Source organism: Cebus imitator, unplaced genomic scaffold (genome assembly GCF_001604975.1).
Source record: "Cebus imitator isolate Cc_AM_T3 unplaced genomic scaffold, Cebus_imitator-1.0 Scaffold147, whole genome shotgun sequence".
Taxonomy (NCBI): domain Eukaryota; kingdom Metazoa; phylum Chordata; class Mammalia; order Primates; family Cebidae; genus Cebus; species Cebus imitator.
This window is the reverse complement of record NW_016107462.1, coordinates 1,360,549-1,375,788: the sequence shown is the minus strand read 5'-3', so window position 1 is coordinate 1,375,788 and position 15,240 is coordinate 1,360,549. Positions and strand designations below refer to the sequence as shown.

General features: G+C 41.5%; 1 protein-coding gene across 2 annotated transcripts in view; it reads left to right on the top strand.

Annotated features, from left to right (window-relative positions):
* Positions 1-14,377: 14,377 nt before the first annotated feature.
* SUCLG2 (succinate-CoA ligase GDP-forming subunit beta) overlaps positions 14,378-15,240 on the top strand; it is a 281,870-nt gene continuing 281,007 nt past the window's right edge. The window contains exon 1 of one of the 2 annotated variants that reach the window (XM_017542762.2): positions 14,378-14,561. In XM_017542762.2, coding sequence (XP_017398251.1) covers positions 14,478-14,561 — 84 coding nt within the window. In that variant the 5' untranslated portion in view covers positions 14,378-14,477. The remainder of the gene's footprint in view (positions 14,562-15,240) is intronic. The other variant, XM_017542764.2, reaches the window with a different exon arrangement.

Here is a 15,240-nt window from a genome sequence, read left to right as displayed (position 1 = left end):
AGCTGGGCATGGTGGTGCGTGCCTGTAATCCCAGCTACTCAGGAGGCTGAGGCAGGAGAATTGCCTGAACCCAGGAGGCGGAGGTTGCGGTGAGCCGAGATCGCGCCATTGCACTCCAACCTGGGTAACATGAGTGAAACTCCGTCTCAAAAAAAAGAAAAGAAAAAAGAAAAATGGACTAATTGTTCAGTATAGCAGAGTAAAAATGACCAAAGTTTTGATACTGAATTCTTCTGATTTATTATTTTGAAGAGAAAAGAGAGAAGAAAATAGGTTATTTCCCCACTGTGGTATGAATAAAGCGTCAAAGCTGAAGGTAAGCATATAAAATTGGAAAAGCTTTTCTGAATATGTAAGTTGTGCTAATTAAAGTAGATAAAAATCAACTAATGAATGTCTAACTTTGTGTGCAGATCTGTGCTTAGAAATGGTGAGATAAGACAAAAACAGAGGCTATATTGAGGAAAAGACAGACATCTAAGCTCCACTTCTTATTAGCTGAGCAATCAGGTAACTTAGTTAATCTTTCTGAAGTCTAAATGCATCTTCCCTACAATGGGCATAATAAGACCTACCTCACAGTAGTGTGAAAAGATATGACTTGTAAATGTAACATGACATATAAAAGCGTTCGAGGGCATCAACAGGTGGACAGGCAAGCAAACTGTGGTTTATCTTTACAATAGAATGCTGCTCAGCAGTAAAAAGGAATGAAAGATTGATGCAGAAACCAACATGAATTAATCTCAAAATAAATACACTAGACAAAAGGGTATATACTCTAGGATTATATTTATATAACATTTTAGAAAATACATAATAATCTATAGTGCTAGAAAGCATATGAGTGATTACCTGAGGATGGAAGAATATGGAGGAGGGAGAGGGCACAAGAAACTTCTGGGGTAAGTGAGATGTTCACCATCTTGATTGTGGTGCTGGCTTCATGGATGTATACATATGTCCAAAGTTATTACATTGTGTACTTTAAATACATGCCATTTATTGTATGCAAACTTTACTACAAAAAAGCTGTTGGCAAAACAGTATTAGGTGCTCAGTAAATGTAACTTTCCTTTTCTATGTGTGTGTTTATTGGACCTTAATGCAACTTGCTTGGGATCAAATTTGGTAAGTCCAAATCAGCTGAAGCTATACAGACTTTGTTTGCCTATCACTTCTTTCTTCTTCAAAAGAGCAAGAGGATCATCCCTCTTTTGATAAAGTTCTTCTCCCTGGCTCAAAAGCATGGTGCTTATTGGTGCTGCCAGTCATACAGACTGGTCACACTTTGGCCACTTAGGGAAGGGCATGTGTGGGGGACACCATGTGGCCCTTTCAGATCCCCTCTACTAAATGCTGTGTGCCCAGCCCCAACTACTTTGTCCTTTTGCTGCAAAGGTTGCACCTGTCACCTTCTTCAGAGGATTGCCCTTGAACTAACAGGGCTTCCTTGCCTATAGAGAGCCAGAGTTTACAACCCCCACCAACTGACAAAGGCCAGTTGTAACCAATGACTGGCACAGTATTGCTTTTGCCCAGCTCCCTTGCTGTGAGAGGGGACAAACTCTGACATGCAATTTATGGTCTAAGCTCTCTGTGGGCCAAGGCTGGCAATTCATCTGAAATTGCAGCTTTGACCAGTAATTTTATCTTCTTTATCCTGCCTTCCTATTCCCTTACCATTGTATACTGGGAAAATTTTCTGAATAAAACCACTTGTATCTGAATCTGATTTCAAACGGCATTGCAACCTTCTCTTTGGCCACTGAGATTTATGCAGGAATACGTCTGAGACCCTAGCTGACCTCATGAGACTCTTTCAGATATTTTGAGAACTTGAGCTAGGGCTGTCTTTCCTCTTTGGTCAAAAGGAAAGATGGACGTGACATTGGAGCTCCTAGGATCCTCATCTTGACAAAAAAACTACTACCTTGAAAGAGGAATGTCAGAGAAACTCACCAGAGATGAAGTGAGAAACTCCAGATGATGGTTGGGTCCATGATGCCAGATAACTTTAACAACAGCACTCTTTTTCCTTCTGTGGTTGTTCACACTGACCAATAAACAAAGCATGTACTTTGAGTCATACTCAAATATTTAAAAAGTATTTTTCATACTTTTCAATTGTTCTTAGTAGTTTAATCTGATTTTCTTTGGAATACCGAACTCTCCCCTTGCACAGAGTGATGAGATGAAATCACACTGGGGCAATTTGGAGCCTAATCTTAGGTTTCTTTCATTAAAAATTATACTTGTCCCTGAGACACAGACAATAACATAAAAACTCATTGTATTAAGGAAAATCTGATCTTAATGGCACAGGCTAATGCTTATAGTATAAAAATGACTTCCTGAGAAAGTTTAGCTCACAAATGCTTTGAACCCTTACTAAATCAGATGGATAGCAGGACCATTAATGGCTTGGAGAATTTTCAAATTGAAATTTTCTATTTTGTGCCGAATATTAGAATATTGCTTCCTTGGCTTGGCTAAAATCAAACTAATGACAAGAGGATTACTATTTTAATTCATTTAATGATTGCTTGATGAGTTAAAACTTTTTGCTTCCCTCTTGTTATATTTTTAAAAATTAATTCACTCTAAAAGGTGAGATGTATGAAAATAAAACATTTTTTGCAATAATCTCCGTTGTTTTTAGTGGGTTTTTTTAGTGGAGGAAGGAGATATATCTAGGATTATTAAGGTCAAAACAGTGAGATTGACAATATTAAGTGTTACAGTATTTCTGCTCTAAGAACAAATATTTACAACAGTGGTCCTCAACCAGGAGAGATTTTACTCTTCCTTTCCACCTCATGTATCAGTCCATTTTCATGCTGCTGTGAAGAAACACCCAAGACTGGATAATTTATAAAGAAAAAGAGATTGAATGTACTCACAGTGCCACATGGCTGGGGAGGCCTCACAATCATGGCAGAATGCAAAAGGCATATACGTCTTACATGGCAGCAGGTAAAAGGGCATGTGCAGGGCAACTTCCCTTCATAAAACCATCAGATCTTGTGAGATTTATTCACTATCATGAGGGCAGCATGAGAAAAACCGGCCCCCATAATTCAATTACCTCCCATGACAAGTGGGGATTATGAGAACTACAATTCAAGATGAGATTTGTGTGAAGACACAGCCAAACCATATCACCAACTTCTAGGGAATATTTGGCATTACAGTATCTAGAAAGATTTTTGACTGTCACAAGTGTAAAGGAGGGGGCATTTGTTACTGCATATAATGGTAGAGACCAGGAATGCTGCTAAATATCCCATAGTGGTCCAGCTTAAAAGGATAATAGTACAGAGAGAATAAAATCCTCATTTACACCCTTGCTACCAAATCTTCCCTTTCTTTCAGGAACAAAGGGGACTACTCTGGCCTGGAGTCTAGGTTAAAATGTCAGTCCTTAACCCTCCTAGCCATGTCGTCTAAGGTAAATCACTTTGCTTCTGTGTACGTTTCCTTCTAATCTTATAACATTGCAAGAGCACTTACCTTTTAGAGCTATTCTGAGAACGAAATGAGGTAGACACTTCTAGTAAAACTCCTTAGCACAGTGCCTGCACATAACATAGATCCAACACAGCTTAGCCATTTGTTGTTTTTGTTATGACAAGTAGAAGTTTGGGCAGGTATAGAAGATGAAGCAAGAGGATAGGCTTGGTGGCTCACACCTGTAATCCTAGCACTTTTGGAGGCCAAGGCAGGTGGATCACTTGAGGTCAGGAGTTCAAGGCCAGCCTGGACAACATGGTAAAACCCCATCTCTACTTAAAAAAAACAAAAATTAGTTGGGCATTTTGGTGGGTACGTGCCTGTAATCCCAGCTACTTAGGAGGCTGAGGCAGGAGAATCACTTGAACCCAGGAGGTGGGGGTTGCAGTGAGCAGGGTTTGTGCCACTGCACTCCAGCCTGGGCAATGGAGCGAGACTCTGTCTCCACATAAATAAATAAATAAATAAATAAATAAATAAATAAATAAATAAAGATGAAGCAAGATATTTTCTTTGGGCTGTTTTGATTAACCTGTTTTAACACTATATATATTTTATTGTAGCTTAAACAATAAAAATATTAGAATTTTATTTAAAAAATTGCTGTATATCTTCCACCACAGACACCCTTACTGATTCTTAAGCCCTAGCTTTGCCTTTCTCTTTAATCCCAGAACCTTTCGTTCTTCCCTCATTCTAAACCTATCCCCATCTTCATCTTTTTTTTTAAATAACTTGAGCTTTTATTTTAGATTCAGGGGGTGCATGCGCATTCAGAGGTGTGTGTTCCATGGTTATCTTGTGTGATGCCGAGGTTTTGGGTATGAATGAGCCCATCACCTAGGTAGTGAGCATAGTACCCAATAGGTGGTTTTTCATCCCTTGTCCCTTTTCCTCTCTCCCCCTCTAGTAGTTCTCAGTGTCTATTGTTTCCATTTATATGTCCATGTGTACCCAATACTTAACTCCAGCTTGTAAGTGAGAACATGTACTATTTGGCTTTCCTGTGTTAATTTGCTTAGGATAATGGTCTCCAGCAGTATCCATGTTGCTTCAACGGAAATGATTCTTTTTTATGGCTACATAGTATTCCATAGTGTACCTGTACCACATTTTCTTTATTCAATCCACCACTGAAGGACGCCTAGGTTAATTCCACGTTTTTGCTATCATGAACTGTGCTTTGATGAACTTCAGTTAACTATTACTTTCCCCAGCTTTCCCTGCATTCCTAAACTCCATGGGCTTTAAAGCAAAGTTCCAAGCATGTTATAAGATCAGGCACTATAAGGTCATGGAGGTCTATAGGGCAAATTTTGTCAACATCCTTGCTTTTGCTTAGTCTTCTTTTTAAAAAATCATGTTTTGTTGTTGTTGTTGTTTGTTTTTTTTGAGATAGAGTCTTACTCTGCCACCCAGGCTAGAGTGCAGTGGCGTGATCTTGGCTCACTGCAACCTCTGCCTCCTGGATAGGAACGATTCTCCTGCTTCAGCCTCCCACGTAGCTGGGATTACAGGTGTGCACCACCACGCCCTGATAATGTTTTGTATTTTAGTAGAGACAGGGTTTCGCCATGTTGGCCAGGCTGGGCTTGAACTCCTGACCTTAGGTGATCCACACACCTCAGCCTCCCAGAGTGCTGGGATTACAGGCATGAGCCACCACACCTGGCCAAAAATTGTTTTTATTTGACTGCCTTTAGGCAGACACATACTTGTTACTAATGTCCCCATGACTCCTTATTCCCTTGTTTGGCTTACTTTATTCATTTAGGTTTCCTTGCTTTGTCTCCTGAAGGCAACTGAGTTTAGATGCTGCCAGAGGTTAGAGGCGGAGGATTTGACTGTAAGAAGAACTGAGGAAGGCTACTGGAAAGAGATAAGCACTGCAGCAGTGGGCACAGGAAGGTGGAGGAAAGAGCAGAATTCTGGACAGGACAAAAGCAGTGAACACCTGTGCCAAAGTAGAATGTATATGGCCTTTTCTGAGGACAAACAGTATCACAGTCTGGGTAAACAAGCCATCAGTGCAGGAGAGCCATTGCAGACACAGTCAGAAACATATTTTTAAACCAGAAGTTCTATAGCTTGAAGCACTAGGTGGAAGAATTTGATTTTATTTGTAGTAACAGAAAGTATTACAGTAAAAAAAAAAAAAAAGTAACAAAAAGAATCTTTTAGTTTTTTTTAGAAAAATAGATTTTATTTTTCTGATCAATTTGTGTTCATTGTAGAAAGTTTAGAAAACAATAAAGGAAATGAAAATCATCCCACTCACCTCCTTGTCTTCAAATTATTTATAGTTACCCTCTCCCCAACACACACACACACACACACACACACACACACACACACACACTTTCAAAAACAAAATTTAGAATCATTATACAATTTTTAGTCTATTTAAAAAATTTGATACATCAACAGTATTTTTCTAAGTTGTTAAAGTTATTAACTATTTTTAAAAAATATTGTAGTTGATATAATTGCAAAAGTAAGGAAAGATCTTTGTTCATTGCAACATTATTTGTAAAACCAAAAACTGACTAAATGTAAAAACAGTATGAATATACTTTAATAGGAGCAACTGATGACTTCACTAATATTTACTGAACATTTACTGTGTGCCAGGCACTGCTCTAGTCAGTGGGAATGCAATAGCAAACAAAGCAGACAGATTATTTGCACACATTCAGCTTACATATTAATGAGTTTATATTCTGGTGCAGGAGTTGGCAAACTTTTTCTGTAAAGGGCTGCATAGTACATGTTTTTAGTTGCATGGTTTCCAGGGCAACTACTGAATTCTATCATTGCAGCTGGAAAGCAGCCATAGATAATACATACAAAAATGGGTATTGCTGAGTTCCGATAAAAGTTTATTTACAAAGATAGGCAGTAGGCTAGATATATATATAGATATAGATAGATATATAAAGAGAAAATGTATCAACAGACAATATATAGATAGAATAATTGATTAGAGGCTTTAAACTATCCTAGGATCTGAATATATTAACATATTGCCAAATTATCCCTTAGAAGGATGTAACAATTAAATTTATACTTCTACCAGCAAGTAGAAGAGTGCTCACTGCCTCCACAATTATACCCACATTTGGCATTTTTATTTAATTATTTAAAAATGTACAACTTTAATAGGCAGTATTTTTTTGTTGTTTTGCATTTCTTCACTGCAATCAGTGAAGTTGGCCATTTTTTCTTGTTTATGGATCACTTCTTTTTTTCTCAATTGTTTATTCTCATCCTTTGAGATTATCATTTTCTTTTTAGTTTTTCTTTTTATAAGAATTTCTAGATACTTAATATTTTCATGTAAAAATTTTACTTTTTTCTTCCTCATCTAGATGATAAAAATTGAAAAGCAAAATTTACTTTAGTATCCCTCTATTTTTTTTCCCTTGTGGAGTTATGAACTTAACTCTTCTGAAAACTCTTGCACTAACTTTGATCTGAGGTTATTTCAAATTTTTAAGGTAGAATTTTTGAAAGGAAGCTTGCAGAGGTTTTTAGCTTGGAGATATCTCTCCAGGCAGGTTCTTCTGTGTGATGACTAAACTCTTCTTTGTGGTGACTAAACTTTCTTTAGCTCATGGCCACCATTATCTATGATGGAACTCTGCTAATATTCATTTTGCCTACAATATCAAGAGTTCTCCACATTATTTCAGCCCATGGTTGTAGGAACTAGGGGCCAATCTAGGTCAAAAGGCTAGGATTCTTTGCCCAATTTCTTTGCTTGGCTTTCAGTCTTTTTACTCCTGTGATTATCACATTTGCTTTTCTAGAAACTTAACAAAGCTTGATATCAGAAGAGTAGAAATCATTATTTGTACCACTTCTATCTATTTCTGCTGTAACATCTGTTTTTTTTTTTTTTAACCAAGTATAGGTTCTCTCTGATTTTCTTCTCTTGCTGTCTCTAATCTTTTTATATACATCAATAAAAGCCAACCAAACAAACACTTTTTGGAATGCTTGAGTCTCCTTATGTCTCCACTGAGAAAGTCCCAGGGCAGTGTTTTTACAGCTACATTGCAGAGCCCAGACTGCAGGAATATTTAGAGTAGCCCTACTGTGCTAGAAATGATACGGAACAAGATGAAAGTCAGTAATTGAGGTGGTCAGTTAGGAATACAGTTTAGAGCTACCGTTTCTAAACTTTTTAAAAAATAGCAGAACCTTTTTCTAACCATCTCAAACGCCTCTTCTCCTACACCAGATAAAACATTAGTATGAGCTAATCTGGTTGGTTTTAAACAAAAGGCAGTATAGTCTACCCTGACCCCACATCCCCTTGATCTACCCTGGAAGTTATTTGCAGTTCAGGAGAATAGACCTAGCACTTGCATCTCTTGGCCCTAAGCCTTTATCTAAGTACAGGGGCAAGAAATGGCCCTTAAATGAGGCAGGCTGGAGATGGGGAAGGAGTTCAGAGCAGGTGAGAGTGACTCTAGGAGCATCCCTCAACCAATAAGGCATGAGAGTTGGTGGGTAAACACGATCAGTTCCGCGCCCTTCAATGAAACAATTATATAGTGCTTTCCATAAGTCTCTCGAGTGTTTCCTAAAAAATAAACCTCAATTGCCTCACAGCATATCAATGTAGTCTTTTATTAGTTTCACCTTTGCCATCTCACTTCTTCAATCCCTCTTCTGTTGCCTAGGATCACTTCCTAAATAAGCTCTTCGTACCCAAATCCTTGCTTTGAAGACTTAAGAAAATGGAGTGATGATACGGAGATTGCACATCAGAGTTAGATAGCCTGTGTTGACCAATATGGTTGTCTTTGGCCTGTCACCACTGCTCTAAACTTGCTTCCTGTGAATTCTCTCCAGGATGCACTGAAAATTTCTCTTGAGCACACTTCAGTTTTGGCAGAGAAGACACTTTTTGTCACAAATCCCTTTCCTTCTGGGCACCTTATATGGTCATCCCTCATTATCCATGGAGGATTGATTCCAGGAACTTCTATAGATAACAAAATTCATGGATGCTCAAATCTCTGATATAACAATATTTCCAGATAACCTATGCACATCTTCCTGTATACTTTAGGTCATTTTTAGATTACTTATAATATCAAATAGAGGGTGAATGCTATGGAAATAGTTGCTACACTGTATTGTGTTTTACTTGTATCATTTTTTATTATTGTATTGTTATTTTTTTTCCCCAGAATATTTTCAATCTGCGGCTGGTTGAATCATAGATGTGGAACCCACAGACACAGAGCACCAACTGTCATTTAAATAAATCTGCTGAGAAATACCATCAAAATTAATCATTTTAAAGTATTGTTGAAAAGGGAAAAATAACTTGAGCACAATGACCATTCTTTCTGTGCCACTGGCAAACAATAAAACTGAAGCACTGGTTAAAATGGCTGTCACAAATAGCAACAGGGATATTACCTATGCACATAATGAAAGGCCAGAGTTTCTTCTCCTGTAAATTCCAGAAATCTGTTATCCATTAAAAAAATAAATAACCAAATGAAATCCACAAATGCTCTTTATTTTTATCACTGTAACGGTGATTTTTCATTCCTGGCATGTAGCAACATGAACTCAAATATGTAACTCATGAAAATTAGGGTCGTTTCTTAAAAAAATTCTATTCGGCTCTGCTGGTTATAATGGGTTAGTATTTGTCAAACAGTTTTTATGCTTAAGTGAAAAGGTAATGATAAACAACCACCGGAACTGCTAGATGCACTATTCCTTTGCTGGGTTTCATGACATGCCTCTTTGGCAAATCTGGACCCCTGGAGTAATCAGTGCGAATATGAAAATGAGCACATTATTTCCCTGTTAACAGTCACTGCTAAGATGAAAGAGAAGGCATGGAGGCCTACTGATGTTTTTATTTGTTTTCTGCAATGATCAACTGAATAAAAAACAGTATAGCCAAGGTACTAGACATATAGAGCTTAATCGTAGAGTTTTAGAACTTCATATTTCAAATGCATGCTACACTGAAGTTTATGAGAAGTGCTACAATGTCAACTTACAGCTCAAGTAAGATGTCATACTTGACCTTCACTTTACTAATAGGAAAACTGAGGTTCACAGATGTAAATACTAAAGAAATAAACACACAAAAAGGAGTTCTTAGTCAAATAATGAAGGCATGGTAGGTAACAGCCACTGGGATCTCAAGTGTTTGAGGATGCATCTCATCGGCAAAATAGGTACTATTATAATCCCCTTTTAACAGATAAAGGAATTGAGATTGTTAAGTAACTGGCCCAGGGTCACAGAGCTTTTAAATTGCAGAGTCAACACTTGCAAGGTCTACCTCTGTGCTTCAATCTGATACCAGAGAGTGTAGAATGCTTTCAATAGTGCTACTGCCTATGGCCATAGTTACTGTTCAAGCAGTTCACAATTGCAATTTTGACAAAGAAAAAGCATAGAATAGCTGTTCATTCACCTTAAGCCAATGCTTTTCCATGTTGCAGCTGATTTAGACCACGGGTAGAAACTGGGTTTGGTTCCAGGTGTCACGGCTTTCTGAAAGCACCATTCATAATCTCCATCTATGATTTATCAGCTTCTTGTCCTATATTTAGGAACCAAATGGGGAATAACAGAGAGTAACTCGTCTTTAGGCTCACCAGAAAACGTCTTGAGAGTTTACCACTATGGTTTGGTTTGTTTCCTTTTTTAGTTATTAAAGAACAGTTTGAAAAGATTATTTAAAATGCAGTTCCCAGTCTCCATCCTAAGTGATTCTGATTCCATGAGTGTGAGGTAGAGTCCAGGAATCTGAATATTTGAAACTCCAGAGCCAAATATAATGGTTCCTTGACCACTACTCTCTACCTGCTTCTTGGAGGCAACTACTTTAGACTCTTAATATTTTATCTGGCATTTGTACATCTCTGTAATTCTCCAGTGCAATCAAGATAAATTACAAAGTGTCAGGGGTCTCCTAACCCACATCTCAAATTGCTCCTGGTGTTTCACGTTCGATATCAAGCAAATATTTCTTATGAACACACTAGAGGAAGAAAAAGAACATTTATTAAGTCTTCACTATGTGCAAGGTCTTTACATGCAACATCTGATCATTGACTACTTTCTAGCACCCTGTGAAGTAGGTATTTCCCTAGTCACAGGTGTTCAAGGGGGTGGAGGTCAGATTTGAATCCAATCCAGTTTGTCTGAAAACTTAATGCTTGTTTCAGGAAAGCACAGTGCAGAACTCTGGTAGCATCTAGATTCTCTGTCCTCAAAGAGCTTCCTACTTTGGGGAGGTTGGAGGGTAGAAGTGGGGAAGGAAGTATAAAATAGGGAGAAATCTTAGGAGGAACTCTAAAATACAATTCATTCCATCTATGTTTAGTGATTACCTTTTCCAATCCAGGTCCAGTGCTAGGCACTGGAGATGCTATATGAATGGTCATCTTTCTTCCTTCTGTCCCTTCTCCCCTACCCGCTTGCTGCAGAGAGGGCAGAATGAGAAAATATGAGTAAAGACATTGAGGAATTGCTGATGAAAGATATGGGCCCCAGAGCCGAGGATCAGACAGTCTTCCAATTCAGACAGGAAAACTCCTAGGAGGCTGATAAGCCTGGAAAGCCTCCAAGTTATGCACCAGTAGATAATGAAGCAATCAAAGACTGCCAAATGTACTTGGATGACAATCAGAAAGCCTCTCTCCACTCCCCTTTCAAAAATCCCACCATAATAGAAAAACCCCATCCTAAAAGAATACTCATCAATCAAAGATTAAGAGTCTCTCCTTATCTCTATAAAACAAACACTTCTTTCAAATCCCTTCTAGTCTCATTTGGAAGGAAAGTGATAGTAGCCAACTCCCTTAGCGTAGTAACGTCTAAATAAACAGTCTTTGATTAATTCTATAGGTGGTCTTCCTCCTTTTGGCAAAAAGTTCAGAGCTCTCACCAAAGTTTAAATGTTCACTCTCAAACATTAGCAAGAGTCTTTGCTCTATCCCAGCAGACTCAGTAGGGGTAATGATGAACAATATGGAAACTCAAACCCAGTCTTGTCAAGAGGAGAGTGTTAAGGAGAGTGGTTAGAGTCAAGCTTTGGGGAATTCGATCACAAGCTGTGTCACCCTTGGCAAGTTACATGACCTCAGAGTCATGCAAATGCCATGTGGAACTCTGTGGCCCAGTTTTCTCCTAGCAAAGTAGGAATAACAGTAGGACCCCCTTTGCAGGGCTTCTGTGAAGATTAAATGACTGAAAACAGAGGCAGCAGAGTATATGTATCAGGAAAGAGCATAGGTTTGCCACTGAATAAAAAAGAATCCACAAGTCCATACTGATACAAATGAATAAAAGAATTCACTGATGAATGGTGTTAAAATGAACTAAATATGGCCTGAGAGGGACTCAGTACTTCTATATTTGAGTCCTGGTGTACCAACTGCAGCCTAGCTTAATAGGTAGACAAGACTGAAAACCTAACTTAGAAGTATGTGCCTAAAACAATAGCTTAGTCTTGGCCAATCCCAGTGGCCATACTTCAACTATTCATACATTGCTGAGTGTTCACACTGTGTAAGGCAAAGGCCAAGCTGTAACTAATCCAGCCATTCTGTACTTCACTTCTGATTTCTGCACATTTCCCTTTATTTTATTTTATTTTTTTGTCTATAAATCATCTTCCACCACATGGCTACATTGGAGTCTCTATGAATCTGCTGTGATTCTGGGGGCTGCTCGATTAGCGAATCGTTCATTGCTCAATTAAACTCCTTTAAATTTAATTCAGCTGAAGATTTTATTTCATCAATGGAGATGATGGAGAGATAGTGAAGTTCTTCTCAGAGTAGGATACAAACTAATAAATGTAGGGTGCAGTTAGACAATTGCCAACTTGCCACCATCATGGGAATAATTGATTTAATCAATCATCATCACCACCAAAAGATGCTAAATCTAGTGGGTAAGCTTGTCTTCAAATAGACTAGAAATTATATTGAAATAAAAATTCTCAGCCCCCTGCTTCCCAAAGAGAGAGGTTAAGAAAGAAGCTAGTAGCAACAGCTGCCTACTTCTGTTAAATTGTACTGGTTTTCATGATCATATACTCAAGAATGAGTAAGGTTAAAAAAACATAAAATAGTGCTGAATTTGGGGGTGGGTGGAAAGGATGTGAATCTCATCTCTTAACAGAACTGCCACCTCTGGCAAGTTACTTAACCTCTGTGTATCTCAGTTTTCTCTTCTGCAAAATGGGGACAGTACACTTGTACCCGCTTAAAAGGTTGCCATGAAGACTAAACAAATGTATATTTGTCCAGTGCTTGGCACATATTCAGTAACTTTCCTCTTCTTTTTATTACATGTGCAGAGCTTAGACTCGTGTAAACTCTGTGAAAGGGAAATAATCTTGGGATCCCCAAATCACTAAGCTAAAAGGAAAAGTTAAGGTGGGAACTGCTTAGGGCAAACCTGCCTCCCATTCTATTCAAAGTCATACCTCTGCTCACAGACATAGATGCACAGCTGATTGCCTCCTTTGGAAAGGCTAACCAGAAACACGAAAGAATGCAACCCTTTATCTCATTATCTACCTATTATCTGGAAGCCCCTGTCTGCTTCCAGTTGTCTCCTTTTCTGGACCAAACGAATGTACATCATATATATGTATAGATAGATTGATGTTTCATATCTCCCTAAAATGTATAAAACCAAGCTGTGTCCCCGACCACCTAGGGCACATGTCATTAGGACCTCCTGAGGCTGTGCCACAGGCACGTGTCCTTAACTTTGGCAAAATAAACTTCTTAAATTGACTGAGACCTGAGTCAGATATTTGTGGTTCACAACTCCAAGTCAATGTCGCTTTTATCATTCTGATTACTGGGGTTAAAATCCTCCAGTAGCTTTACACTGATCTTAGGTTAAGGACAGAACAAAACACCCACAACTCCCTAAGGGATGGAGAGCCTCTGCCAACCTCTCCTTGACCCAGTTGAGGCCCTGGGCTGCAGGCTCCCCATCTCTGTCTCTATTCCTTGAAGTCTCAGCTCCAACATCACTTTCCCAGACAGGCCTCTGTGACCCCAGGACTAGATCAGGGGTCTCTGCGGAGGGCGTCAGCTCGGTGAGCCACCCTTCCAGCACCCACTGCCGTGGCGAACATTCACTTGTTTGGCCATCCAGGGATTGTTTGAGACCCAAGACCGCAGGGCTTGGGCTCTGTCTTTGCTGGGGACCGTAAACCAGGCACTGCACAGTAGGCCCTGAGACCTTGGGACTGCTCAAAGTGAACCAGGGCTGGGTGAGGGACCTAGGGCTGGGTGAGGGACCTGGGGCTGGGTGAGGGACCTGGGGCTGGGTGAGGGACCTGGGGCTGTGCGGCGTCAGGAACGCCCACCCCCCCCGGAGCTGGGTGAGAGACCTGGGGCTCTGCGGCGTCAGGAACGCCCACCCCCCCGGGGCTGGTGAGGGGCCTGGAGCTCTGCGGCCTCAGGAACGCCCAACCCCCCGGGGCTGGTGAGGGGCCTGGGGCTCTGCGGCCTCAGGAACGCCCACCCCCCCGGGGCTGGTGAGGGCCCTGGAGCTCTGCGGCCTCAGGAACGCCCAACCCCCGGGGCTGGTGAGGGGCCTGGAGCTCTGCGGCGTCAGGAACGCCCACGCCCCGGGGCTGGTGAGGGGCCTGGAGCTCTGCGGCGTCAGGAACGCCCACGCCCCGGGGCTGGTGAGGGTTCTGGGGCTCTGCGGCCTCAGGAACGCCCACCCCCCGGGGCTGGTGAGGGTTCTGGGGCTCTGCGGCGTCAGGAACGCCCACGCCCCGGGAACCCAGGGGGCCGGCCTGGCCCGCCTCTGCCTCCTCCTCCTCTTCTTCCTCTCTCCGTCGGCTTCTCCCCGAGCCCTCCTCCTGCCGCTCCTCCTCCGCCTCCTTCCCCTGCCCGCACTTCCCCCGCGACTGCCCCGTGCCGGGTTTCCTGTTTAAGATGGCGTCCCCCGCGGGAGCGCAGGCCGGGAAGCTTCTGCGAGCTCTAGCGCTGCGGTCCGGCTTCCTGGCGGCCGGGTCCCAGGTGAGCGTGGCCTGGCGGCGGGAGCTGCGGGCGCTGACATTGGCGCCCGCCTGCCCCGGGCTCCCCTCGCCCCCTGCTGCTCCTGCTCCCCGCCTGGCCCCGTGCACGGCTCCTCGGGCGCCCCACTTCGGGACGCGACGCGGCGCCGCGCCCGGGAGCAGGAGGGACCCCAGCTCTAGGGGATCGCAGGGGCGGCGCGGGGGCGGCCTCGGGAGGCGAGCTACCCAACGCGCGGGAGTCGCCGCCGTCGGACCCCATGCTTGACTGCACTGAAGCGGGCGCTGGATGCAAGTTTGAGAAAAGTTTCTCGGACCACGTTTTGGAGCCTAGAGGTTTTATTGTCAGCCCTAATTCTGCTTTTCAAACGTCTCGCAGTAACCCTGAGCACATTTAGGCCACGTGATAAACATGTCTAGAAACCCATTTCATGCCAACTAGGAACTCACCTCCCAGGGTGAACTTCCTGCAGGCTACCTGCTTTTGCAGACTTTAGAGATGCCTGAGTTGGTCAAATGCACGGGTCAAGGAGAAAAATGGGAAACGGTCTTTCTCATCTTTTCAGTGAAAAATTAAGCCTGTCACTAAAACGCATTAGACCATTGACCCTGTCCATGTCCTCCTTGTTGATGGAGAATGAAACCAAAGAGGTTCAGTGGTGGGTGCTGGATAGCGATTGGAA